Below are 26476 nucleotides of genomic sequence, written 5' to 3' on the forward strand. Positions count from 1 at the left end.
TTTCACGATTATAAGCTGCACCATTTTGACTAAAATTTTGCTCCCAAACTGGAAGTGTGGTTTACATTCAGGAGCGGCTTATATATGAACAAATGTTGGAAATTTCCCAACCAGGAAGTCCGAGTCAGCAGCAGCCCCGAGCCAAGGTGGAGCCCGCCCGGCCCCGGGCGGCGGCAGGGCAGTGGTGGCACAGCGGCAGCGCTGCCCGGCCCCAAGGGGCGCGGTGGCGGCACCAGCTGGGCACGCCCCTCTCCCTCCTCCCGGCGGCACCGGCTCGGCACGCCCCCTCCCTCCTCCCAGCGGCAGCAGCGAGCGGGGCCGGGGCCGCTCCCTGGCAGCCGCCCCGAGCAGGGCCAAGCCAGTAAACCCTGTGGTCCCGTGATTCTGTTACTAATTGGCAACTTTGTGAAAGTTGCACACGGATCCTCTCTGCGAACGAAAGTGTGGCTTACAACCCGGTGCGGCTTGTATATGGAGGAAAAACAAAACATTGCTGACACCCCGGAAGTGTGGTTTATAATTGGTGCGGCTTGTAATCGTGAAATATTGTAATTAATGAGCGTATAATTTGCCCTTTTCCCTTTCTCTGTTTCTCTCCCCTCTTGCCTTGGTTCTGGCAATTCCTGACTTCCAGTGGATTACTTGGTTTTCTCTGCAGCTTTGAGTCATGCCTGGCATTGCGGACGCAATGAGGGGGACAGCACCTGCAACTGGTGCTGCCTTGGTGCAGAGATATCCCACAGGAGAGCATCAGTGCCAATGCCAATGCCAAAGCCCACTCCTTCCTCCTGCTTCCCTGAGCATCTCACAAGGCCCCAGTGTGCAGATGCTGTTTCTGGTCCAGCCTTACAATGCAACAAGAGGCTTCCTGCTTGTGGAATTTGTGGAAAGGAATCAAGTCATCTACCTATGTCTTATGCCTTTCCTCAAGGTTGGATGTGGAATTTGTCTAGTTCTGCTTGGGTGGTTAAAAAATTCATTCTGCTGCTCACAGTGTCTCCTGGGTTGCCCAGGAAGGAGGTGGGTCTTTTGTGGTGACTATTACTGTGCAGCTGCAATCTCTCACAAAGGCAGTCTCTGGATCTCATTGCCCTACTGTCATTACGAGTAAGACTTTAAAAAGTCTGAGAGCAAAGGCATTTCAGGACTTTTTCAGTAAGTTTAGAAATAACACATTCTGCTAAGCATTCTCTTACTACTGTCATTGACTTAAATAATTATGGCTGTAGGAGTCTATGGAGTGCAGACAACCCTGCCAGCATGAGCCCTGGCCTGGTGATGTGATGGGGTCCCTGGGTGTTAGACCACCCTCTGTGACAGGGAAAGGCTGGGCTAGGCTGTCCTAGTGCTTTGCTGAGGCAGCACTGGATACAGGCTGAAGCACAGGACATGGATTTGTGTGTATGACATTAACTTGCAGTTCAGTGACATTATCCAGGGAGAGGAGGCATCGAGTTGTATATAGGGCAATCAGGAACAAAGCGTGTGCCATGGTTAAACCTCAGTCAGAAATTAAGCAAGCCTCATGCTGTCATTTGCATGCTCTTCCTGGTGGGATGGGGAGAGAGAACCAGAAGAGTAAAAGTGAGGGAATTTGTGGGTTGACTATAGAACAGTTTAACAGGGAAAGCAAAAGCTGTACATGAAAGCAAAGTAAAAAATTCAATTCATTCTCCACTTCTCATAGTCAGGCAGAGAGAGTTTAAGTGACAAATGGTTTAAGTGGAATAATTACAAATTCACTGTGGTAAAAAGAAAGAGAAAAAAAATCAGACATTGAATGAGAGATCTAGACAGACTTCTAAGGAATGCTTGTGATGCATGCAAGAGTGCAATCAATATTTGCACCACTGATTCAAGAAAACACAAAAGAGAAAGTCTGGACAGGTACTGGAAAGGAATAAAAAATCCCCTGTAGCAGTCCCTGCATCCAGAATGAGAGAGAAATTTTGCAGAATGAGAGTGATAAAATCAGAAGATGGAAAATCATTGAATGCCACTGCTTGTAGGTAAATTTAATAAAACTCATGGAATTTAAATAAAGACCCAGGAAAAAGCAAATGTCAAATTCCTACAGTAGCCAATGGATAGTGGAAAAAAAATAGAACTGAACAATTCAAGAAGTGACTTAAGGAAACAGATGACATCTGTTAAATATGTAGTGCTGAAGTAATTAGTTACACCAGTGGAAGAGGAAACTCAAAAGATTTTAAAAAAAAGTTATGCAAATGAAAAGTTATTGAAAAGTTAAATGCACACATTTGACTTGGATCAAGATAAGCCCAAAACATTACAAAAGGAATGATGATGATTCAGTGCACTACTTGGATGCAGAGTTGTAACTGTACAGAAGCAATTCCCACTAGATCTTAAGGAATAATATAGAGCACAAGTGCCCATAAAGCTTAGTGAAATAAAATTCTGTGTGTGTGGGGCTGCACTTTATGATTAGGAAACACTGAAATTGCACTGCATATGTAGCATTTAGTTCAGAGGGGTTTGTTGAATCTCAACATGCTATTTCTCCTTACTTGTGAAAACTAGCCCATGTAATTTGGGGTTAGTGTGTAAGTGAAGCAAAGGACCCAGACAAATCTTCCTGTCAGCAGCAACAGCCAACTACAATGCTAAATATTTTTAAATTAATACATCCACCCTGGGCCCAATGGTCCTAAACATACTCTGAAATTTGTAGACCTGGAGAGAGGTTTGTAGCGTTACTGAATTTTTCTGTTGTAATTTGGGACTGAGATGAAGTTAATTTTCCCAGAGCAGTCCTCATGGTGCTGTGCTGTGCACTGGTGCCTGGAAAGCTGCTGATAACACACTGGTGCTTTGGCTGCAGCTGAGCACAGCATCAGTGCTGTCTCCCTAACTTCCTGCCAGGGGTGGGCAAGATCCCAGAAGGGGACACAACCAGGACAGCTGACCCAAGTAGTCCAAAGGGATGTGGTGCCAGCTCACATATAAAAGCTGAGGGAAGGAAGAGGGAGGAACTGCTTGTTTACAACACTTGCCTTTTGAAAAGTGGAGAATTAACCCTTCTTTTTCTTTCTCTTTGCTTGTGTGTATGCAAACTTTTGCTTTTGCTTTAGTAAACTGCCTTATCTCAACCTATGAGCTGTTTTCCATCTTGTTTTCTCTCCCCTGTCCAGCTGGAAGAGGAGAGATAGAACAGCTTGGTGGGCATCTGGCATCCAGCCAAAGTCAACCCACTGGAAGACCCAAGAAACTCCATACAAGAAAGGAAAATTGTACATTTTGGGTTTTCCCCTACATTTAAAGAAATATATGCCATGAACAATACTCTGTAAGCTCTTAGTAAAAGCAAAAATGCATCAGCAATGTTAATCCCATGTTAAACTCCACAAATTTTGGGGCAGAATAGAGCTTTGCTAATATAACAGCTTTGGTGTTGAAACTTTTTCCATGTACGAGCTCTCACTGCCATTCAAAGACTACAGTGAACTTTTGAAATGGGCTGTCTTAAAATATACAGCATTACAGAGGATTTGTAGTACATTCATGAAACTTCTAAAATTGCCAAATCATTTAGCAATTTCATACAGCATTTTGTAAATCACTTTGAAACATCTCTTGCTTTGTAAAACATTACAAAACGTACAGTTCAGAGAGGTGACCTAGACAATGTTCCTGAGACGGGATCAGATACGGCAGCAATGTTTCTACAGTACACAGGACAACCCTTGTGATTTCACAGCACACAAGGCAGAACAGGAATGTTCTCTTGTTCCAGGGAGAGCAAAATGAGCAGGTCAGACATGGTAGATAACTCACCATATTATAAGTGGCCTTTATGTACTTCAGCAATTTTACCAAGCACGGCCTGTATTAAAGTTTGAAAGAAGTTAATGAGTTGAACAACCAAGCAAGCCTAATCTAGTGGTTACTAATGCAGACTTACCTCCTACAGCACTGTGCTTTAGCAGCCCAACTTTTGCACTTTGAGATATTCCAAGTCTCAAAAATGTTGAAATTTGTTTGTAACTTACTATCCAGTTGGAGGCCAGCTTTTCAGCCAGTGTGAACTGAGCCTCAATTCGCCATTTGTTCCAGTCCTAGACTGAAAATGTGGCAGTGGGGATGACACCATCTTGAATAAACACATTCTCAAGCAATCTAATGGTTGTAAAATATAATGTACTGGAAGTGTTCAGCTCGAAGGGGTGTAACAAGGATCACCTATGATGTCTAGCCATGGACCAGATGATCTATGACTTTTTCACTGTACTACAGCATATAGCAAACTAAATCCAAAGGGTGGCATACTGACAGAGTAAGCAGAAACTATTTCAGCAAATTAATTTTCTTCAAAATTAATTATAGTATCTGTTTAGTACAGTGATAACCCATGCACTAGAAATAGTTAATAAAATCAGTAGAGAGGAGTAACTTTCTATTTCTGCAACTGTTTCTTGCAAAGTAAAATTCTGCTAGCAACCTGCTCTGCAGAACATTGTTTTCTTCAGTATATTATTAATGATATATGCATTACCCAGCTGTAGGCTGTAAGAGGATCAATGCAGACAGCACTCACTTAATAGAGCTTTCCCTTTTGCTAACTAGAAAAAACAACTGTGATTGCTTTCCACTTAAGCTGAATCATAACAAAAAAATTAAAAATGAGATGGGCCTGTCCACTGGAACAATATTTGTATGAGAAATTTTGTTTCTAGAAACAAATGAAAAAACCCACCTTTTATGCAGAAGCAATTTTAATAAGATCAAAGCATACAAAAAACTATCAGAACAAATGTCAGATGAACAGAAAACTAAAGAACAATTTTGGCCTCACTGGACAATGCATATATATACATGTATAATTGTTCATCCTATATGCTTATTCTGTCCATTCCACTGCTGTCCCAAATACAGGCACTGCATGTTTAAGAGAAGCCTGCAGTTAAGAAAAGGTTAAATTATCTTTTACTGACTTGATTCACAGACTTAAGAAAACTTCGCCCAATTCAGTGGGTTTTTTCAATCTTACTTGCCCGTCATGTTTTACAGACAACATTCTACCACTTAGCTTTGGTTGGTGTAACATTTTAAAGAATATTTGCTATTCATACAATTTGCATTAAATGTTTAAAACACAACTGGAAAAAAGTTAATTTGTTCAAAAATACAGTCAAAGAGGCTAAAAAGATATTTTAGAACCATCAGTTGAAAGCCTTTACTGTATCATAGTCACTTCGAGTGTTGTAAAGTAGTTTTCTACCATCTTCAGTTTTTCTTCAGAAAGCAGGTTTTCTTGCTTCAATTGTCTAATAAGAGCCTCCAAGGACCTGAGTCTCCCCAAAGTTTTTACCTCCTGCATTTCAAGTAAAGTTATCTTAGAGTGCAGTTTTGAAATATTTTGCCAAAGGTGATCTCTGTCTATGTCTTGTCTGCAGTATGAGTGCTCAGTCTGCAGTATTTCATTTCTGTCATATTCAATCACTTCTGTCTCCTCAGTGTCAAGAAACTCTTCATTAACAGGCAGGACAGAACTATTCACTCTTTCAGGTTCTTCTGGATTCTCAGTTGGCATAATAATAGCAATGACAGACTCTTCACTTCCACTGAACTGTTCAATAGTTTGTGTGACTGTACTGAGTAAAACTGCATCTTCACTTGTCTGCACTTCACCAGAACAGACCACGTGAGGGACAGAATTTTCAACTGCATAGTCAGTAACCAACCCTAAAGCACTGTCCAGTCTCAGAGACGAATTCAAGTAGTCAGGGTCTGTAAACTGCAGGACTGTAGCTGTACAACCTCCTGAATCCTCCACAGAAGTATGAACACTGCTAGCTTCCATGCTTTGGACTGCTGTTGTCATTAAAACAGGATTAGGCTGATGTATGTACTGCTTAGATGAACTATCAAGAACGACAGTGTCTGCCAGAAAGCTACCTTCATTTGGAAGCTGCAGGTTTTGAATTTGTGAAGGTTTACTCAGTGCAGTTGAGCAAGCCACTTCTGCTTTTTTGTCTACATTTTGTGCAATCACAGAATTTTTCTTTGGTGTACAAGGTTCAAGTGGCATAGATACTTTCTCCAACACAACATTTGTTTGTTCCTGGTCTTCTTTCTGTACCTGTTGTGGAGTGTTCTGAGAAGAATCTTTTTCCTGAAGGAGAAATAAAAAAAAAAAAACCCAAAACTGAAATCACCGTCTTGTAACAAGAAAATTACTGAGCATAAAAAAATAGGCAAATCTAATTTCATAGCACGGTATGACAAAAGGACTAACTTAGATGAGCACTGTCTAAAAATTACATGAGAGTCCCAGCAATTCATGCAAGCATCTTCCACAACTTTGCTTCACTAAACACTAAAACACTATTTTAAAGCACTAAAAGCAATGACAGTGCTTGTTTTTTTAGTTTAGTTTTTTATTTCTTATTGTGGTTTGAGTTTTTTTGCTTTATTGTGGGGTTTTTTCAGACTTTAGGGAATTGGAACTGTTTTATACAAGATACAGTAATTTTAAATGCACTTGAGGAAAAATGGTTACACAAAGCTAGCATCTTCTATTACTATCTAAAACATTGTATGAAATATATTAAATGTACACAGTATAAGGTTCTTGCACTAAAGATGATTGTAAACCAGCAATTCAATTCTGCTAATCTATAAAAATTGAGTACTTTTTTTTCAAAGATAGAAATCTTAGCAGAAAAAATACAACGTTAACAGGACTTTAAACAGAAGTTGACAATGACAGACAATTTGAAGCTTATCCTTTTTTAGCCACGTTTCCCTTCCTTCATATAAACTACATCACATGATTACATTTACGATCAATATACAAATAAGCTTTTTTAGGTATGTCAGTCAGTGAAACAAAAATACAAAAAATAGTGGGTGTCTTATTTTTTTCTAGTAGACATGACTATGAAAATCTGAAGAATTTGTACTCCTGTATAAACTGTGTACATGTTTAGCCTGGGAACTAAAAGAAAAAACAAAAACCATACAGAACAAAGAAACAGAAAAATAAGCAATTTAAACTTTGCTGATTAAATATAGGCCAGGCAAAAACCTCAAGCAAACCAACCAACCAACTAACAAAAAAACCCCTCAAAAACCCAAACCAACCAAAAAACACGAAAAGAGGAAAAAGAAAAAAGACACAAACAAACCAGAAAAACAGAGGTCAGGCTGAAAAAATGTATTACGATAAAAAAGATAATTTCAAAGTCTATGTCCCTAAAAGTATGTATGTAGTCTGAAGTATCCTAAGTACATTAAACTTTCTGATTCAGTTTTATATGAAACTTCAGTCTTAAAAGGTCTGGAAAATTTATATAGAAATAGCATTAATTTGGTTACCTTTACTTTTTCAAAGACAATACTTAACCTCATGTCAGTCTTTGGGATTTCGTGAAAATGAAGCACTTCCCTTTCTTTGTTCTATCTGCAGCTGAAGAAGACTTTCTCAGACTATGTATTTTAACTAGACCTCTTACAAAATATATTATGTAAATGTTCCCCAAATCCTCCCCAAGCTGAGCTGCCATTAAAGTTGAAGGAAATGCACCAAAACAAGTCTCGAGATAGTTGCTCAAAGGAAGACTCACTTCTATTAAAAAGTCTCGTCTATCAGTCCCTGCCCTTCCACTTGTAGGTCAATCTTCAAATAAAAACCCTTGCAAGCTAATGTAGAATGGTTACTGATATTGAAAAAAAACTTAGAATCATATTATTCTCCTATGAAATTTAACATTTTCTATAGTAAATGCTTCTGTAATTTCCAGTTTAAAAAAGATATTGAATATCTGCTTAAAATAGGGGAAGTTGTTCTTCCTTTACATTATGGTATCACATACCTGTTTTGTGTCAGTCCTGCTGACAAACTGTTTTGATGGACAGGAATTCTATTTTTTAAATAAAATATGATTATCTGACAGATTAGAAAATCTGTATTACATCAATAGTTGGTTAGCTTCGTACTACAAAACTAAACAAGACAAAACAAAAAGAAGATAGAAATAGATTACCTCATCATCTGAGGAAGAGAAAATAGTTGGCACAGCAGTATTTTTCAAGTACCGTATCCCCCATCGCACATCCAGGGAATCGGGGGTAAAATGATCACTGCAGAGGAGCTGGTGCTTACTTGGAGTCCATGAATCTCGCTTCATATTCCGCAACCATTTCTCAAGTCTCTCCTTATCGTGAAGTGGAAATCTTTTTAAAGCAGTTGAAAAGACAAACAAGAAAATTTACAAAAAACCCCTGTTATTGTTGTCTTTCTTTGTTTTAAATAAGAACGTCTCATTGTTGCTTAGAAGGTAGCCTTCCTTTAGAAAATATTAAAATAATATTTTTTCAAAAATTTTAAGTATTAAATGCTAATCTGGATGTCATATACATGTTAATCCAATCATTATCCAAATAATTTCTAGTTGGGAATTTGCTCTGGAGTTCAGAAGCAGAGAATTTCTGATTTCTGCTAGCCAAGGTTTTCAGAATCCATGGGCAAGATGTTTTGAAAGGTTTGATCGTACAACACTTGCTCAGAAAGCAGTTCTGCTGGAGGGAGATGAAATACTGAGACATAATTTAAAGAAAGTTAAGACTGGTCCTCATTTTATTAATAATATTTATAGGGTTTGTCTTTCTAGGCACAACTAGTATTTTCTGTTAAACAGAGTACCTCCTAATACACGCCTCTCTTTGGATTATCAGATAATTTGGCATGGTATTTCCAATATAGGATTTAAATTTTGTTCAAAGAGTGAATGCATGCAGATGCAAAACATTTCTACACTTTGTGTTTCAGGAACTAAACTTTCTTACAGTGTTAAGAGCTCACATTATGCTTCATAATTTAGAATTAACTTTTCAATCATCTAACCTACCTAAAAAGGAAAATGACCTCTATAGAAAAAAAAATTGACATTAAAAATACATGCAAATGGTCACAAGAATTACATCAGAAAGAGAACTAAATTAAAAGAAAGTGTGTGAAGATATGTAGTTTACTTAATGAATTGCAATACACAAATTAAAGGGAAATTAAAGGTTTGTTATGATGCATGCACAGTGAAGAAGTGACGGTAGCAGGAACACAAACATTCAGACCACTCTTGTCGCTAACAGTATCAGGGTATTTGAAATGTGCTTCTATATTTCTGTGGTGCATATTAATTTTAACTATAGCATATAACCACATATTACACATATTATTATATTATACACGTATTATACATAAACCACAAGTTGAATTCTGAGCACTGTTAAGTGACTACTGTTCAGAAAACAGTATTTCTGAGCATCATGAGCAATAATAATTACAAAGGAAAAATCTCCACTTTTGTCATCCTACCCTCAAATCCCTGAAGCTGCAGGTTTCCTCCAAAAGCCACACAGAACAACAATGACTCTTATGCAGGCCCTATGTTCCAAAACTGCAGACTCAGGTGATTTTGAGAGAAAGATGGCTGAAATTCACAGCATAAAGGTGCAAGGCTTTACCCCTTCCCCAATCTTTTGAATTTGTTGCCATGTAAGTCTTCAAATTACCAAGGAAACAGAGCAAGCTTTTGATGCATGCAGCTCTGCCTGTCTGAAGGAATGCAAGGAATAATGCTGGTAAGAACACAAGTTAGAGGTTCAGGCTTTACAAATCCTGTCTGTTTAGATCATGTACATCCAGCTGAAGTGCAATGGCATGTATGCCAGAACATGCTCCTCTGTAACACAGCTGAGCCTGGGTGTTACTCCAGAGGTCCAAAAAAGTCTCTCAGGAAGATGATGGCTTCCTTTCATTGAAGGTCGTATCGCCAATCATGCCTTCTCCAAGGCGGCCCTGAGAACACTTGCTGCCACTGCAGTTACCCTCAAAACACAGGACCCTCTACCCAGACTCAACCAGCTTCAGATAGAAAACAAAATAATCTGCAGCAAAAATAGCAATAATCTGATAGTGAAAGGTATTATTTAAGCTTAAAGGCAACTTTGCTAAAACTTGCTCATGCTTTAACACCCCTTCACTAATCAACAGAATCTGCTCTCTGGCATAAACAAGACACAAAAAATGGGGAAATGTAAAGAGGAAGTGGACAGAATTCATTCAGCAGCTGCCATCACTACACAAATCATAGAAGTGAAGAAACAAAACAAAAGAAAGGCAGTTAGGCCAGTTGAGACTAGGTGACAGAAGGTTTGGAAGAGGCTCAGACCCCAACCACAGCGTAGCAGAGGACTTCTTTGGTGACGGTAAGAGGCAAGGGAATAAAACTTGCAATTCATGCTAGTAGTAGTCACTAATATAAGGCAAGAGAAATCTATAAAACAAATCTCAGCATGCCTTCTACAGGAGCATGAAATTCAGAATGGAGCACTACTCAAAGGCTAGATAAAACAGCTAAGTCTTGGCAATCAGCTCCATACTGATGCCATACATTTGAATATAAACATGTCCCAATGCTCAAACTTGTTTTGATTATCCATGTGGCACTCACACTCTCTAAAGCTTAAGGGAAAAGAAATTATTTTCATGATTGTTTTATGATACATTCCATATTAGAAATGTGCCGGGGAAATAAGGTTTCCTTCAATCTAGAATAAAATTTCTTTCAAAGCAGTCTTCCTGTAGGTCTTCCTACACAGCCTTCCTGATCTTGGAATAACTATGACTAATCAGAAACTTAGTCTACACATTTTACCAAAACAGATTTTGAGGCCAATTATGAAATTTCTTTTTCAAAATTTTCTTAAGTTGCTTCTGTTGACAAACAGCTCCATGCTTTTATTCTACACAAGTACATTGAGTTACCTGCACTGTGCCTCTCTCAGGATTGTGAAACACTATTTATAACTCCCCATCCTGGGAAGCGAAAGCCACATAACCACAACAGTGCCGGGGTTACTGCAGGTCTGGGATGGCGACTGGTCCATGCAGAGTCGGGACAGTGCGATGCAGCCACCACAAACTGGTTTTTTTTGGAAACCGAGATAGTTAAATTCCAGCTAACTCTGCTGCTTCCAAACAACCAGCAATGCCTCTATTCACAGCGCAAGTAAGGTGATAAATCTAAAGGCAAATTTCATTTTAAGCAATCATTATATGTTTACTTGCTAACTCTTCCGGGCCCTTCTCTTGGCATATGAACTGTCATACACAAGACACTTCACCATTATTACAAAGCTTCCACTACTGCCTGCCCTGCTGGATTATCGCTTCCATAGGGGTAGCAGCGAAACAGAGTCAGAAGTGCTAATTTTGTTTTTTAATTGACTCTCTTGCTCTTCACTCCGCACCTACTCCAGCGTCCTCAGACGCCGCCTCCCCAAGTTCCGTCCGTCTTTGCGACGGGCGCTGGGTGTGATTACCCCCAGCTGGCCACTCTTTAATCCCTACACCTTCCCTTTGCCCAGGGGTCAGCGCTGTTTCCCTCCAGCGTCCCGGGACCAGGCGGAGTTCCAAGGCTACCACCAGCGTGGTCGACCCGCGGCGTTGAGTCTTTCGGCCATTTACTTCCGCGGTGGGGCTCACTCCCACCCCCACGGCCGGCGCTCACCCACACCCTGCCCCGCTCCGCAGCACTCACGGGTAGAAGCTGAGCTTGCGCTGGTCCTTGGCGCTCTGTCCGCCGCGGTTCTTGCAGCGGGTGGCGGCACAGTACCGCGGCATGGCGGCCACGGAACGCCGGGCGAGCTGGGCCGGGCTGGGCTGGGCTGAGCTGAGCTGAGCTGAGCTGGGCACACAGCGCTCACAGCGCCCCCAGCGGCGGGCGGCGGCGGCGGCGCCGTGGTTGCGACCTCCCTCGTGCGCCGCGTCACGTGCGGCCGGGCGGCCAATGGCGCAGCGCTTCGTGTAGGAACGGCGGGGGCCGGAGTGCGCGAGCGCCGGGCGCGGGCGGGCGGGAAGGCGGCGGCGCTGACGGGCGGCGGAGGAGCGGGGCCGGCGCTGAGGTGAGCACGGCGGAGAAGGGCCGCCGCCGCCGCTGGCTGAGGGCTCGGAGAAAGTGGAAGGTTGCTGAAGTGGGTGGAGTGAAGGCGAATGCGGAGGGGTTTGGGGGGGATTGGGAAGCTTGAGGCAGCGTGGGAAAGTAGGTTTGCGGGGGGCAGGCGTAGAGAGGGGCCGCTGAGGCTCGGTCAGGAGCATTTATTTGGAATTTGGGCGTCTCTGGGTCACCCTGTGGTGGCGTTTGGCAGCCTGGCAGCTCTGGAGGTGGGACAGCGTCGCTCAGTGTGGCTGTGAGCGGCTGCCCAGCTCCGGCCCGGCCGCGCCCCGCCCGATGGTGCGGTCCGGCTCCAGCGGGATCTTCAGGGTCTGGGAAGGCAGGGTGGTGCCAGGTGATTCCTCCGTTTCTCTGTGCTCTAGGGCAGCATTCAGGAACCTTCTTCTGTATTTGCTTTCGAGTCAGTATAGGAGAGGCTGAGACAAGCCCCTCCGTTTGACAGATATGCTTGTAGCTGCTTGAGGACTGGAAGACTTGCTTACTCATCAGATTAGTCGTGGTATTAGAACCTAGGGAAGACCTCGGTAACTTTACTACTGTGAGTAAATTGTTTGCTGAAATAATTACAGGACGTGAGCATTCCACAGGTTAGTGTATAGCAATTCTGTAATGAAAGCATTAGCAGAACGCTAGTGATGCTCTTTCTGAGTATGTGAGACTTTCAATATAAGCTTTTATCCAAGATTTTGGTTAGTTACTTTCTAAGGATGGAATAGGGTATTGTGTTGCAAGATGAATATTTTCTAAATCTGACAGATTTTATTCTAGGTACATCATCCGCCAACATCACTTCATTGTGCAGCTATTGATAAATGTTGATAAACTAATGAAGAACCGATTGTTATCACCTCTGCAATACTCTGGAATAAGTACTTCTTATGCAGAGATGAATGGTAGTTGAGATCTGTACCTGCTCACCCAACAGAGTTAAATAGTTAATATGTGGCATAAGGTCTCTTACTTCATTGACAGATGTACCTAAATAAAGTGTATTCATAATTATTAGAAGAGCTCATTATGGCATGAGCTTAATGTGCACAGAATTTAATTAATTCTGGAATGTGGTTTAAGTAGCTACAGTGTGTGACCTGGAAAGTGCAACTTACCTGTCCCTTTTTGATTGAGAAACAAAGGATGAAGAGACATAAGCAAAAAAGCTTTTAAAAGAGACTTTATTTTGAAAAGGTCTGTAAAAGTTGTTAGGAATGGTAGGGCTGAAGTAGTTGACAGTAGCAACACTAAGATACTAACAACATTTAAAATAGTTTTTAGAAAACTAAATTGAATAATTGACGGTGTCTAAATATAAGACTTGCTCTCGTTGATAACCCTATGAAGTTTAAAATGCTGCTTATACTGGAGTTTTATTTGTCTTTGGTTTTCGTTTGCATCTTAAATTTGAGTTTGATTGATTTATTCAAGGGCAGCATTAAATCGGTGTTTGCTAGTCTAAAAACCAGTGAAACTCAACTGCTGGTTTTTTACTATGCTTTAGAAATCAAATATAGCAAAGAACTTGAATAGAGAATTCCTAATGTAAAGAACTGTAGGAAAAGAAAAATTCAGATGTATTTTGCTATCAAGAATAATACAAGTTGAAATGGTTAGCCAGAGTAGAAAACCTGAAAGGATTAACTTGATGATCTCTGGCTCTTAGGAGTTATGAAAGAGAGGTAGTGGAGGATGTGAACTGTTCCTTTTAGCTTTTGTCAGTGTTCAGTTGTAGAAGCAGGATGGTTGACCTTAAGGGAAAGCAGCAGGTGATTACAAGCATGATGCAGGTGTGGGTTAATGAAGTAAATAAAAACAATCACATATCTGAGATGAATATCTAAGTCTGCGTCTGTAAAGTACAAACAGGAAGAAAGCCCAAAGGTGTGGAAGGATGTACATGTGTTTAGTTCTCAGTGCCCAAGTGGTGAAATTTCAGGTTAGGAAAGTGGTGAGAGAAGATATGTGGGAAAACTTGATACTAAAAATATGTCTGATATTGTTCTTGAAGAATACTGGAAAGAACTGTCCATTTGGTATCTTAAGTACACTGATCAAAATACAGTTTGTTTCAACTGCTGCCCCTTAACACTTGATATCATGCAGGCTGCTGGCCAAATAGATGCTTAAGAGGGCATGGGTAGATTAATCTTGCAAGCCTTTTGCTCTCATCTCACAGCATTCATTTTAGCCCCCTGACTTACCTATGAGAAGTGGTATTCTTTTTTTCCATTTTTGATTCTTGCATTTTAATTTTCTTTAGAGAGTATTGCCTGTCAGGTAAATGCTTGATTTTCATGTGTATCAGATATTCAGAGGTTTTGAATTTTGCCTGACGAATATTGGGTCCCCTGCTGCCTGGCGAAAGTATTCTAACTTCAGTGGGGCTCAGACTGTGAGTTTGTTTATTCAGCTTTGAGGAAAGTAACAACAGTGGTTTCTGAGCTGCTCTTACATTACATTCAAATCAGTGTAATCTGGTGGGAGGGACATCTGGAATGTTCAGGGTCTGTTGTACATCCTTCTGGTCACATGTCAACCAGCATTCTGTCTCGTCTTTCTGCACTCTGTTTTAAATATAATATATAATAACAGGCACATTATCTGTTCTCAGTTTCTTGTAGGAACAGCTCACCCTGTCCTTCATGTAAATCATGAGACATCATGTGGCTATGTGGAACTGTTTTTAAATCATTTATAGATGCCACAATTTTCCCTTAAGTTCTCATATATTTGTTTCAAAATATTTTTTTGATAAATGTGTTGTTGAAAAAAGTTACAACTTTTAATTATTGTTAAAGCTACTTGTATTGTATAAAAGACTTTTTCTGCCTTCAGTTCCAACACTGAGGGTTTCATATGTAAACCTTTCTGTGCAGTGGTATTTCAGATGAATTCTTTGATAGCGAAGATATGGTAGGTGTTTTCCTTTATAATGCAATCCGATATGTGGATGAGCTAAGCCAGCCTATTGTTAAATAAGGGAAAATGTGCTTTACTTGGCTGAACTCTGCAAATGAATGATCTGCTCTTTATCATGTTCGCCTTAGTTTGGTTAAACAAACTGAAGCTGAGCATGAGTGTCTACAAGTCTTGTCTTCCTGCACCTCACAGTCATCTCTAGGCCAGTTGTGTTTTCAGGCTCCTGTTGTTGTACCAGCTAATCAGTGACTTGGTATTTCAGTAGAGAGTCAGTTTTTGCAGCCTGTGCTTAATTTAGAGCTTCTGTCTTTGTAGTCCTTAGAACTCAAGGATTAATGTAAAGCTAGTTCAGGTATGGCAGTATGAAATAAAAGATGCAATGAAATGTTCTGTATTTACTTTAGCAACTTCGTATGATGATGATCAGTTAAGCGTAAAATGAAGATGAATGCTAAGGTAGTTGTTATGCATGTGAAATGTCACTTTGCAGTATTTTCACTTACATATTCTGTGAATGTGAAAACAGTGTAATGGAGTTTGACAGGTGTAAAACAGTGCACTTACAAGTCTGTCATTGACTCCTGAAACATACTGGTTTTCCTCTGCCAGACTACAGTTGTAACTAAGCTGCTATGGAAAGTAAAATAAGTTGTTCTTCAAGTATATTTCCTTTTCTTTTTAGGAACTGGAGAAATGGCCACTACACAATCTGTCTTCACATTTGCTCTCTGCATTTTAATGATAACTGAATTAATACTGGCTACAGAGAGCTATTATGATATCTTAGGAGTTCCAAAAAATGCATCTGACCGCCAGATTAAGAAGGCATTTCACAAGCTGGCTATGAAATACCACCCAGACAAAAATAAGAGTCCCGGAGCAGAAGCAAAATTTAGAGAAATTGCTGAAGGTAATATATACTCTTTTGTCTTAGTAATCTGATACATGTCTTTTATCTATAACCTAAGTGCATTTTATTTTTACTGAATAAGAGATATAAAGGGTTTTTTTTCTTTAATTCCACTTAAGTGCTGTCAAATGTCCAGCATCAAAATCTGAGTTGTTTCTGTGTTCTTGCACATAGGAAGGCCTTTTACACAGCTATGCATTTCCGCCTTATTAGGCTTTTGGCATATTCCTCTTCTAACAAAAAATACTTGGTAGTAGGACAGCTTTAGCCCTAGGAGGTTTATTGTTACTATTTGGTCTGTTCCATGAGATCCAGCTCAGGATTACTACCAGGGCTTCAGGAAGCCTAACTGCAACCTTGCAGCAACTATGGGGAGACTGTAAGAAAACACACAGCAGGGTGCTTCAGTGGTTCATGGTTGGAATACAATAGAAAACAGATACACGAAGTTCAAATGGTTATAAGGAAAAACTTTTTCACCTTGAGGATAATGGTTGGATTTGATGATCTTGGAGATCTTTTCCATTCTTAACAATTCTGTGATTCTGTTCTACAGGCTAATGTTAGAACAGATTGCCTGGAGAGGTTGTGCAGCTCCAGCCTTGGGCACTTGTGAGGAATGACTGGGTATAGCGCTGGCTAACCTAGTCTGATCTCGTAACTGACCCTACTTTGAGCAGGAGGTTAGAGTAGAGACTGAGGTCATGTCAAGGTAACTTGACCTGTCCTGTGATCCTACAAATATACCACTTATAAGTATTGTGTGATAAAAGAAAATGGTGCAAGTGGATAATCAAGAACAGAAAGACTGGCTGAAAAAGAAGATATACCCACTTTTATTCACTTTGGACTCTGGTATAACATCCATTTATCTGTGTAATTCTCCTAACTAAGCTAAATGGGATTTCTGGCTTTTACCTTCTTTTCTGTAGAAGAGTTATTTTGAAAGAAAAGTAGTTAGTAGTGTAATAACTAAATTAATAGTATAATGAAAGGGAGTGGCAGCCTTGTTAGATACTTCTTTCAGTTGTTAGCACCTACTACAGGAAGAAATAGGAGCTCTTAAATGTTGAATTATATAAGTTTTTGACAAGTAAGAAAATGAAAATGAGTTTTTAAAATATTTAGTTATCAGAATAGGTATATTTTCTATCACAGTTTCTACCAGTAGCTGTAGTTCTAAACCAAAGATTGGAGGGAAACCTAATTTCATTTTGGGTATATCCAGCCAGAAAATCTAGGTTTATTGCTGAACTTCTGAAAAATTGAGAATTGGCACATGGTGAAATCAATTTTCTTTATGTCCTTGAAGTTTATGTTGTTGCTTGGTTGTATCTGGTGTAGCTAGAACTTGCTGGCTGGCAAGTAGCTTTGCAGATGTTGCCCTGTGTTTCTGTGACAGCAGTGCAGCAGATCCTTTGTCTTGTTAGGTAGAACTCCTAACTCATCTTTCTTCCTTCAGGCTTTCTGATTACCCTCTCTGTTGTTATTTTCTTTCAAATATTTTATTTGATTTACTAATATTTATTGGTAGTTAAACTGTGTTGTATTATGTTTAGCCTGTCCTCATAATATAGCTGTGTTTGTTTATTATTGCAAGTAACTATTTTGAGGAAGTTTATTTTGGTTTGGAGAAAGGCGAATAAACATTGAGCTTGATTGGGCTTGACTGAATGAAAGTATTGTTTGAAATTTGTTCAGTTCAGGAAGAGTGGGAGAGAAAGCTACTGTTCTTTTTATTTGTGTATGGTTTTCTTTTTTTTGGGTTTTTTTAATGGAAATGAACTGTAACTACTTTTTTTTTTTTTAAACATAAATAGCATATGAAACATTGTCAGATGAGAATAAACGAAGAGAATATGATCAACTTGGCCGTCATGGAGGAAAAGGAAGTAATGGAAACCCGTTCCATCAGTCATTTAACTTCAACTTTGACGATCTGTTCAAAGACTTTGACCTATTTAGTCAAAACTCACGGTCAAAAAAGCACTTTGAAAATCACTTCCGGAGTCATCGGGAGGCTCATAATCGGCAAAGACGTTCTTTCCAGGAGTTTTCGTTTGGAGGTGGACTGTTTGATGATGTGTTTGAAAATATGGAAAAGATGTTTTCGTTCAGTGACTTTGAAAATGCACACAGACACGCCGTGCGAACTGATGCCAGGTTTCATGGATCCAGCAAGCACTGCAGGACTGTCACTCAGAGACGAGGAAACATGGTTACCACATACACTGACTGTTCTGGACAATAATGTTTCCTTTCTTCTAAACTTTTATTCTTTTCTCAACATCTTCATAACCTTTCTAGGTTTTGTTCTAACATGGAAGAAATTCTCTGAACTGTGTTTTCTAAAAAACACTTAAGCTATTATAAAGAAATTGTAGATGAAACTAATTTTCAGAATAGAAACAGTATGCTGTTGGGAAGTAAATGTGTCAACAACTGCTTATAATGGGAGAGAAATAATCTCATGTGACAGAAAAAATTATATGTATTTCAATTTAGTAAAACTTTCCCTAAATTTGAGCACAAGATATATATTTTTCATTTCAGAAGCATAGTATAATTTTTTCGTATAAGCCAGTTCAGGACTGATTGAATTACTGGTGTGTGGATTGAAGCAGAGGAGGTACTTTAATTTTGATGTGCTACTTTTTTATTTTAATAATTTCTTTCCAAGTTTGCACTTGCAGTTTTTACCTGATATAGATTTACAGTGCAAATTACAAAATTTACAAAAAAATAGAAATATGACTTCCCTGGGTCTTTGTTACTCTCTCTAGCATTGCAAAAGTATTACAAGTATTACTAAAACCCTTACTTTTTGAAGTTGGAAAATAACGAGGGGAATATGTTAAGAATGTGAGTGATGTAGGAATTAGTTTTATTTCTGAATTGGTCTGAAGGGATCTTAGGATTTGAATAACCCTTGACTTACTTAGGGGGTATAGGGATATTCATGTATGTAAGTTTGTGTGCACACAAGGTTTTTGTTTTGGTTTTTTTTCCCCCCACCTTCTACAATACAAATATCTCTCAAACAAGGTTTGGAAGGGCACACCCAAGACACTCTTGTTTTATGCTTACTATATTACCGCGTGTGCAATGTACTTTTTATAACTCACTTTATTGAGCTAAAATTCCCCTCTGAGATCTTAGGAACTTCAATAAGATAAGCTTGCCTACAGATTTGTGTGTTCTGAAAGGGTCTAAGTAAAAGCTACAGTGTTTAGATTGACAGATTTATTACCTGTCGGCAGGAATTTTTCAGCATTGTGATTTGAAAGGTAAATTCTTACCCTAACCACAGAGTAAAACTGAAAATTACAGTCTTGTATTCATCCAATGCCTTGTGGGGCTGGAAACTGCTAATAAGGGTAGTACTAATGGGTATTGATTTCAGCACCATGGAAACCCACAACCAGTGTGAACTACTTAAAACTAAAAAGGAAGGAAAATCACCAGAAAATGCCACACAACAAAACCCCCAAATACTTTCACTGATGTCAATCAGAAAGTTCTGTTCTAACTCTTTTAACTAGTCATACAGGTTCAGTATGTTAAATTGGCTGTCCCTTTAGAGCTTGGAGGTAAGAATTTCTTTCAGGTTGATTGCATGAGCAAAATAAGCCTTTTAACTAGCAGTGTTCTAACCAGAATTGAGTTTTTAAAATCTTTAATAAGAGATTTAACCCATTGCTTCTTGGATGGATATTGAAAGCTGCCTATTTGCTAAGGAACTTTAGCCTTCCCCTCAAGCATTCGTATTATTGCTCGTTCTGTTTTCATTGCCTAATCCTTGGAATGGATTGTCACGTTATATTAAGTGCTTTTCCTTTCCTGTGTTCTTCTTTATTTATTAATAGACTAATACCTCATATATGGTCTTTGTTAAAAGCCAGTAATTTGTGCAACATTATCGGAATGTGCAATATTCTTATAGTAGGAAAAGTGCTGGATCGAGTGTGTTTGTTTTTTTCACCCTTTCTCTGTGTAAGTAGAGATTTTGTTTCTTCTGTATAAGTTAATATGAGTCAAGCGAAAGTTCTACTTTACTTTGCGTAGATTTCTGCATTTATTTTCTTTAACATACTTCATTAGTCCTGTGCATGAGTCAGACTGTCTGCCCAATTCATATCATATGGGCATCCAAGTGAACAAAATATTAACATAAAGTTGTGAATTGCTTTCTCTCATGAAGAGTATTAAACATGAGAGTATTTGTGAGTATCCTTTGGTGGGAGGCAAAGGTAAAATAATAATGCCTTTCTTAGTCTAGTGAATATTTTCTTAAGTAAAAAAACCTGGAAATATTAGAATGAACAATTTGCTTGGGTCCCTTCTGGAACTCTGAATTAGAGGGAATGAAAGGTAAAATGAACACCGTAAATTGTAGGAAAACACATTTCACACCAAAAACTCAAGTCATTTAAGTGACTGTGCAAGTTCACAATCTTTCGAGCTAAACTTTTAGATGAAAATAAGGGTCCTGGCTACTAGACAAGTTTCATCTCTTTAAGAATGCTCCAAACTTAGTACAATGTGTACTTGTTTCCCTGATCTCTTTAAAATGAGTATAAAACTGATAAGAAAACCAGTAGTGTTGCTATTTTTTTTAGCCGATCCACCTTAAAAGAACTTCTGCCTAGTCTATTTTTACTTGATTTCACATTATTTCTCTTAATTACTTGTCATGGCAGAAACAACAAATGCTTTCCATTTTTTCTATGGCTTCTCCAAGTCACTTTTCTGATTGTTTTTGTTGTCAATCCAAGGTCAAATCCAAAGGAAATTTTGTCATGAGTGTTGCAGAAACCAGTATATGGCTGTCCCTGTGTTTTTCTATGATGGGTTTGCTTTGAATAGACTTTAGCTGGGGAAATTCGGGCAGGCTTTCCTCAGCCAAGAGTCTTCACTTTCATGGCCCTCAGAACACAAGCTTGCAAAACATGTTGTGCTTCTCACTTATTTGGAGCTCTTGCACATTCTTTCCCTATTTATAGTGTTTGCTTCGTGGCAGGCTCCAGCGGAAGTCCTGGTATAACCTTATGACACCTCTGACTTCAGAGTTTCTTAAGTGCCATCTTTGATCTCTCTTTAAATCTTATGGAAATACTCAACAAAACCAGTGATAAGGGTGAAAAATAAAATCCTGAACAATTTTTTGAAAGTAAATTATGCATATGTAACTCAAAATTATTTTGTTTCTAAAACTACAAAAAAAGTGTTTTTTCATGTTTGTTTTCTTGCCATTATACTTCTGAAACACAGTATCTAGTGGAGATAAAAGTACTGTAAAGTTCATTAGAGTGCCATTACATTAAACATGTGAAAATTAATGGTGTGATGTCTTTTGTTTCCTTTTTTTTTTTTTTTTTGCTTCAAGATACAGATGGGAAAACAAATTGAAGGGTTTATGTGGTGCTTGTGTTTTATGGAATATTTTGACCACTACATTTTCCCTGAATAAGACATTGAGGTTGGCAGGGAGAAGAGAGTGGGGCTGAAAAAACTTTAGTTGGTTTCACCTGGTTTGTATTTTTTGGGAATGGCCTGGAGTTAAAGTATTATGCCTTTAAACAAAGCAGGAAAAAAAGCCTGTGCAAAAGGACTTTTTTTTTTTGTTTGTTTTTTCTGAGAAGCAGGGGTTTTAAGAGCTGAAAGCTTCTGGCTGGAGCTGATGGGTCACTGCCTGTGCTCTGCACAGCTGAGGTGTGTGAAGGCAGTATGACCAGTACTAGAGGTAGTTCTGAAGCCAAGGTCAGGTGCTGTTGTGATGATTCACAAGACTGCTTGATAGTTTTTGTTTTCTGGGTCTGATCTTCAGAAGGTGGAGGGTATGAAAATGCTGGGATTTACCTCGTCTGGCCATTTCTCCTTAGAATAATCTTCCTTGGAACCCTAGCAAACTTTCATCTTAATAATGCAAACCTAGTTTTTGAGTACTAAATGTGTTTGAAACAATGTAAGATCTGCATTATACTTTTAGTGATGAGAATGTGGGTTTTAAAAAATTATTTTTAAATTGAAAACTCACTAGAAGTGTCTGGTGGACTTGAAATCATCCTGTATAGTTTATTGGCTGTTTATCAGCCGCGTATGGAGCTCCTTTCAGAATAAAATGCTGTTCAGAGGATTGTTTGGCTCTGGCAGCTGTTGTGGTTGAGCCTGACTGGTCTGCCCTCGGATAGTGAGTGATTCACACAGCCGTGCTGCTGGCTTCTGTCCTGTGGGCACCTGTTCCTTCAGGAACGGACAGAGACCAGCTCTGTAGAGGCTGGACTTAGCAGTTGTGATATCCATTGACATCCACACTTAGCAGTTGTGCTATCCATTGACTGTCAGTCACTCTTGGTATAAGTCTGAATCAATTCTAGGTTATGGCGGTGGTTCATCCTTGATTCCAGTTTCTTGTTTTGAAGTTTTTTCAAACAAAAAATAGACACACAAATAATTAAAAAAAACCCCAAAAAAACAAAGCCCAACAAGACTGCTTTGAAGTGATGTACTCCAAAGCTTAATTTGGGGCACATTACCTATGATGCAGTGGTCTGTGATTCTACAGCACCTGTTTTATGAACTACAGTGGAACTGAAATGAACATTACTGCTTGTGTTGTATCTGCTGACATTGCAGTCGCACCAGAAGGTGTTGTGGAGATGCTCAGATGCCTAAGGATGTCTGCAGGAGTCTGCCAAGGCTCTGAGACACTGGACATGGTGGACCATCTTGTCTAAGCAGCTCTTCTGGGACAGTCCACCAAGGAATGAATGTGACCCCGGTATTAATTTATCTTTTCTGTGTGTTTACACAAAAAAGGAGGGGGGTTGTATTGACTTGTGTTGCTGGTCTGTTGAGAATCTGAGTTTTGTGTTTCTCTAGGCTGGTAAAAACTGATGCTCCTCTCAAAGGCATTCATGAAGGGAGAGAGGTGTCTGATGCACCTTTGCTCAGCCTGACTCCCAGCCACGGGCAGCTGGGAAAGGGTGCTGACAGTTGGCTCAGTGATGCTGGTGCAGTGCAACTGTCGACCACTCTTGATCAGTGGTGTTGGTGTCTGGCTCTGTCAATAGCTTGAATCATGAACCTTTCTTAGGTGGGGTTGTCATGTCTCATATGTTAAGCTGAAGAATTCTGGCCAGTGTATAAACAATATCCAGAAGCACCAGCAGAGGCTGTTATTGTTACTCCAGATAGTTATGCTGGATTTAGAGGAAATGGGAAACAGAGGTGCAGAATATTGAGTAATACGCATCAAGGGACCCTGAAGCTATACTTGTGTTGCTGTCTTAGGAATATTCCTCTAATTCCACATTGAATGCTCTTGTTAAGCACCACTTGTTACTAAGATTTTATCTAGATATGAAAAAGAAAATGAAGGTTTAGTGCTTGTTTGTTGGATGTTATTGCTGTAATCTGTTCATCTCCTACTGACGTGGAAGTGAGTGTGGATCAGGAAAGATGAAGTGAGCTGTCTGGACGTTGCGATAGAGTTTAACCCATTTTACTTTAGGACTTGGAACTTGCAAGATTTTTAGTCTTCAATATACAGGATTTTAGGTAATGATCTAATGACAAGTTGTATGTTATGCCCACACAGCACTAGTAACATACCTGTCTCTTCTACCGAGCAACTGTAGGCACTTTAGGGTACTTAAATTATAAAGTGGAGCTGTGGCAGCGTTTGCCAGACTCTACCTGGATGATGCAGGGGAATCCATTGCAGCACCATGATTGTTTATGCTGAGCATGCAGAGCTCCAACTGAGGGAGAAGGGACTCTCTGTCCAAATTGCTCAATGAATCCCAGCAATTAATTTGATTCGGTCGTTCTGCTTTTAATATGTAAATTTTTGCATTGAAAATTGTTTTAAAATAATATGGATCTTCAGCCTGTCATGCTGTCAGGTGGTTCTGCCACCTCTTGGTAGCTCAGACTTGGAGACAGATGGGGAGGCAGGGCAAAGGAAGGGCTCAGAGTGTTGCTGGGAGCAGAGTGCAGATGTTATCACTTGTGTACAAATAAATTAAATCATTACCTGTGCAGATGGAGCATAAATATAGCTTTCTTCTGCTGGCAGCTGAATGCAGAGCTTGTGGCTTGTTGGGTAAAATGTTATTACTATCAACAACATATACTGTCTTCACCTCTTTTTGCACCCCCTCCCCTCTGTTGTTTTTTTTTTATTCTACTTTTGATGACTGATGACTCTGCTGCAGTTGTATTTTCCCCGTCTGGCAGTAGCTATAGCAGTTACGTTTCTACTTGTTTTGCAAGTTCTTGTCAATTGACTTTAATCTATATATATACAAAACCTATTTTACAAATCCAATTTAAATAGGTTTAGGGGTTTTTTTAATGATGCAAACCATTTAAATGAAACCTAATTTCCTCCTGTCATTCCCCATATCCTGTTGAGTGGGCTATGTATACAGCATGAGGTTTTGTACTGGTTTTCTGCTCTTATTCTGTCTGTGGGAGGACAAATGATACCTAATTTGGCATAAAGTGAGACAGGTGCTGACAGATGATATCTGATATAAAATCTGCTGATATAAATTTAACCTACAAATATTTGGAAAAAAATATCCCTGGCAGAATAAGTTGGTCTAATCAGCACTTTGCATGATAACCTCGAAGCTTAAAGATGAGACAAAGCTGAAACCCCACCCAACCAAACCTAAAATCAGTACCTTGGTGAGTGTGAAGTTAACCTGAGCATGGTAACTATTTTACAAAATTTATTCTGTGTTGAGGGAAACAGACTTTTTCACTAAATGATAAATAAATATCTGTAAGAGATAATGGAAGGAAGTGGCTGGAGCACTTACACCTCCACAGGTAGATTTATGCTTGCTAAAATAAAAAAAAAATATTTCAATTTATGGACACCTAATGAAATGGACATAGGGTACTCTATGAAGTTATCCCCTTGTCGACTGAGTATTATTTATACTTTCTAAGTACTGCTTTGCATCTGCCCATTCAAAGTATTTGCATCAGCTTACGTATCCTTCACTGGCTATGAGAATGCAAGGAGTTATCCTGAGTTATTGCTGCTTAGACCCACAGTAACTTATTGCATGATCATAATTCAGTCACGCCTTTGAGCCCTGACCTGAGTTATGCATGCTTACATAAATAATCTGAGATAGAGCCATGAGGAGAGGCCAGATTTCTTGACTCCTGACATTGTACTCTTATCATGAAGCTGTTCTGATTCTATTCAATCAGGTCCTGCCTCCTGAACTACTGTCAAATTAACAGACTGCTCCAGGTAATGTTTTTGGCTGTGTTACAAAACATGTCCTGTGTATGAGATGCTTCTATTGAAACTTTTTTGTCCTGTTGTGATGAAGGTGGATCAGGAACTGCCCCTGTTTTATATATATGTATATTTTTGACGTGTGGGTCTTTAATAAAGAAGACATAGGCAGCTATTTTCACATCTGTGGATTTACAGTAATTTAATTGGTCTGTGTACTGAAAAGAATGTGGATGGATTAAACTGCAAGTTCAAAAAGACTATGTTTGAAAACGGTGGATTGTGCCATAAAGAATGGGCAAGCATGGAGAATGGGCAATTTGTCACAGAGCATCACAGTTGCCTGATAAGTGGCCTTGATCTTCCAAGGAGAGTGCATTTGAAAGAGGGGATATGACTGCATTAGTGCATTTATGTGCTGCAGGAGTCCTGTGGATACACATTATTTATGCCTGTATGTAGCATTTCCAGTAGGTGGCTGACTGTCACTTCACACTGACTTAAGTACTGTAAAATAACAGCTGTCACGCCTCATGAGACCCACAGTCTATTCCAACAATATCACAAATCTGTTTACTTGCTGTCCATGAAGCCGAGAAACCACAGAAATGCTACATGGCACAGCAGTACTCCCCTATGAAATAAGCAACAAACCATCTTCAGTGCATTTTTCTTTATACCATGCAATTCTTTTCCAGGCAAACAAATACACAAATTAGGCTCAGAAAATACATTAGTCACTTAACACATTCTAGGAATACAGGCTTGTTTCTGTTATACATGCCTAAATGTTTTACTTCATTTCAAGCCAATATGTACATGCAAGGTGGTTCTCACCAGAAAATTGTTGATTTTTTGCTTGTTTTGCTAATTTTTTAAAAAAAAATCCTATGACAAGCTGAGCTTTCAGTAGAGACTGTGTTTCTTCTTCCTGAAACTGTTATAAAGAAGTGCTGCAAGAGGGGAAGAAATTCACCTCTGAAAATTTGTTGGGTTAAAAATGTGAAAGAGAGCTGTAAGGGTGATCTCTTAATGTTTACTTATTGTATAAGTAAATTAGCAATATGAATGAATATTGTTACTTCCAGTGAGGCTTGGATGATTAAACAATGAAGAGTCAAGTGGAGATTGAAGTAGATGAATTTAAGGTGATGTTCATGGGGTAAAATGAAAATTAATGAGCCTAGATTTGATGATCGCTGTTAGCAAGACCTTGGAGTTGTAGGGCGCAGGTCCAGGAAAACATCAGTTCTGGGAGAAATGAGCAAAGCAAACCAGATTTTAGGAAGCAGTAAATAATTAAGAGAACATAGTTTTGCCACCATATAAATCCATGGTTTACCTAACCCTTGACTCTGGCCAGTTCTGATCCCCTAGTCTTTAAGATGTAATGTTAAAACTGGAAGG

The 26476-nt window shown here is 39.3% G+C and overlaps 2 protein-coding genes across 2 annotated transcripts; one reads left to right on the plus strand and one right to left on the minus strand.

Annotated features, from left to right (window-relative positions):
* Positions 1-508: 508 nt before the first annotated feature.
* Positions 509-11701, minus strand: THAP5 (THAP domain containing 5). Its single transcript, XM_033058102.1, has 3 exons — positions 11568-11701; positions 8010-8199; positions 509-6136 (listed from the first exon to the last, which is right to left on the minus strand). Exons 1-3 carry the CDS (start codon positions 11648-11650, stop codon positions 5198-5200), a joined length of 1212 nt encoding a protein of 403 aa, XP_032913993.1. The 5' UTR covers positions 11651-11701; the 3' UTR covers positions 509-5197.
* Positions 11702-11879: 178 nt separating this feature from the next.
* DNAJB9 (DnaJ heat shock protein family (Hsp40) member B9) lies at positions 11880-21143 on the plus strand. Its single transcript, XM_033058103.1, has 3 exons — positions 11880-11931; positions 15577-15804; positions 17625-21143. Exons 2-3 carry the CDS (start codon positions 15588-15590, stop codon positions 18053-18055), a joined length of 648 nt encoding a protein of 215 aa, XP_032913994.1. The 5' UTR covers positions 11880-11931; positions 15577-15587; the 3' UTR covers positions 18056-21143.
* The last annotated feature ends 5333 nt before the right edge of the window (positions 21144-26476 follow it).

The sequence above is a fragment of the Catharus ustulatus genome, chromosome 4 (assembly GCF_009819885.2).
Source record: "Catharus ustulatus isolate bCatUst1 chromosome 4, bCatUst1.pri.v2, whole genome shotgun sequence".
NCBI classification, from domain to species: Eukaryota; Metazoa; Chordata; class Aves; order Passeriformes; family Turdidae; genus Catharus; species Catharus ustulatus.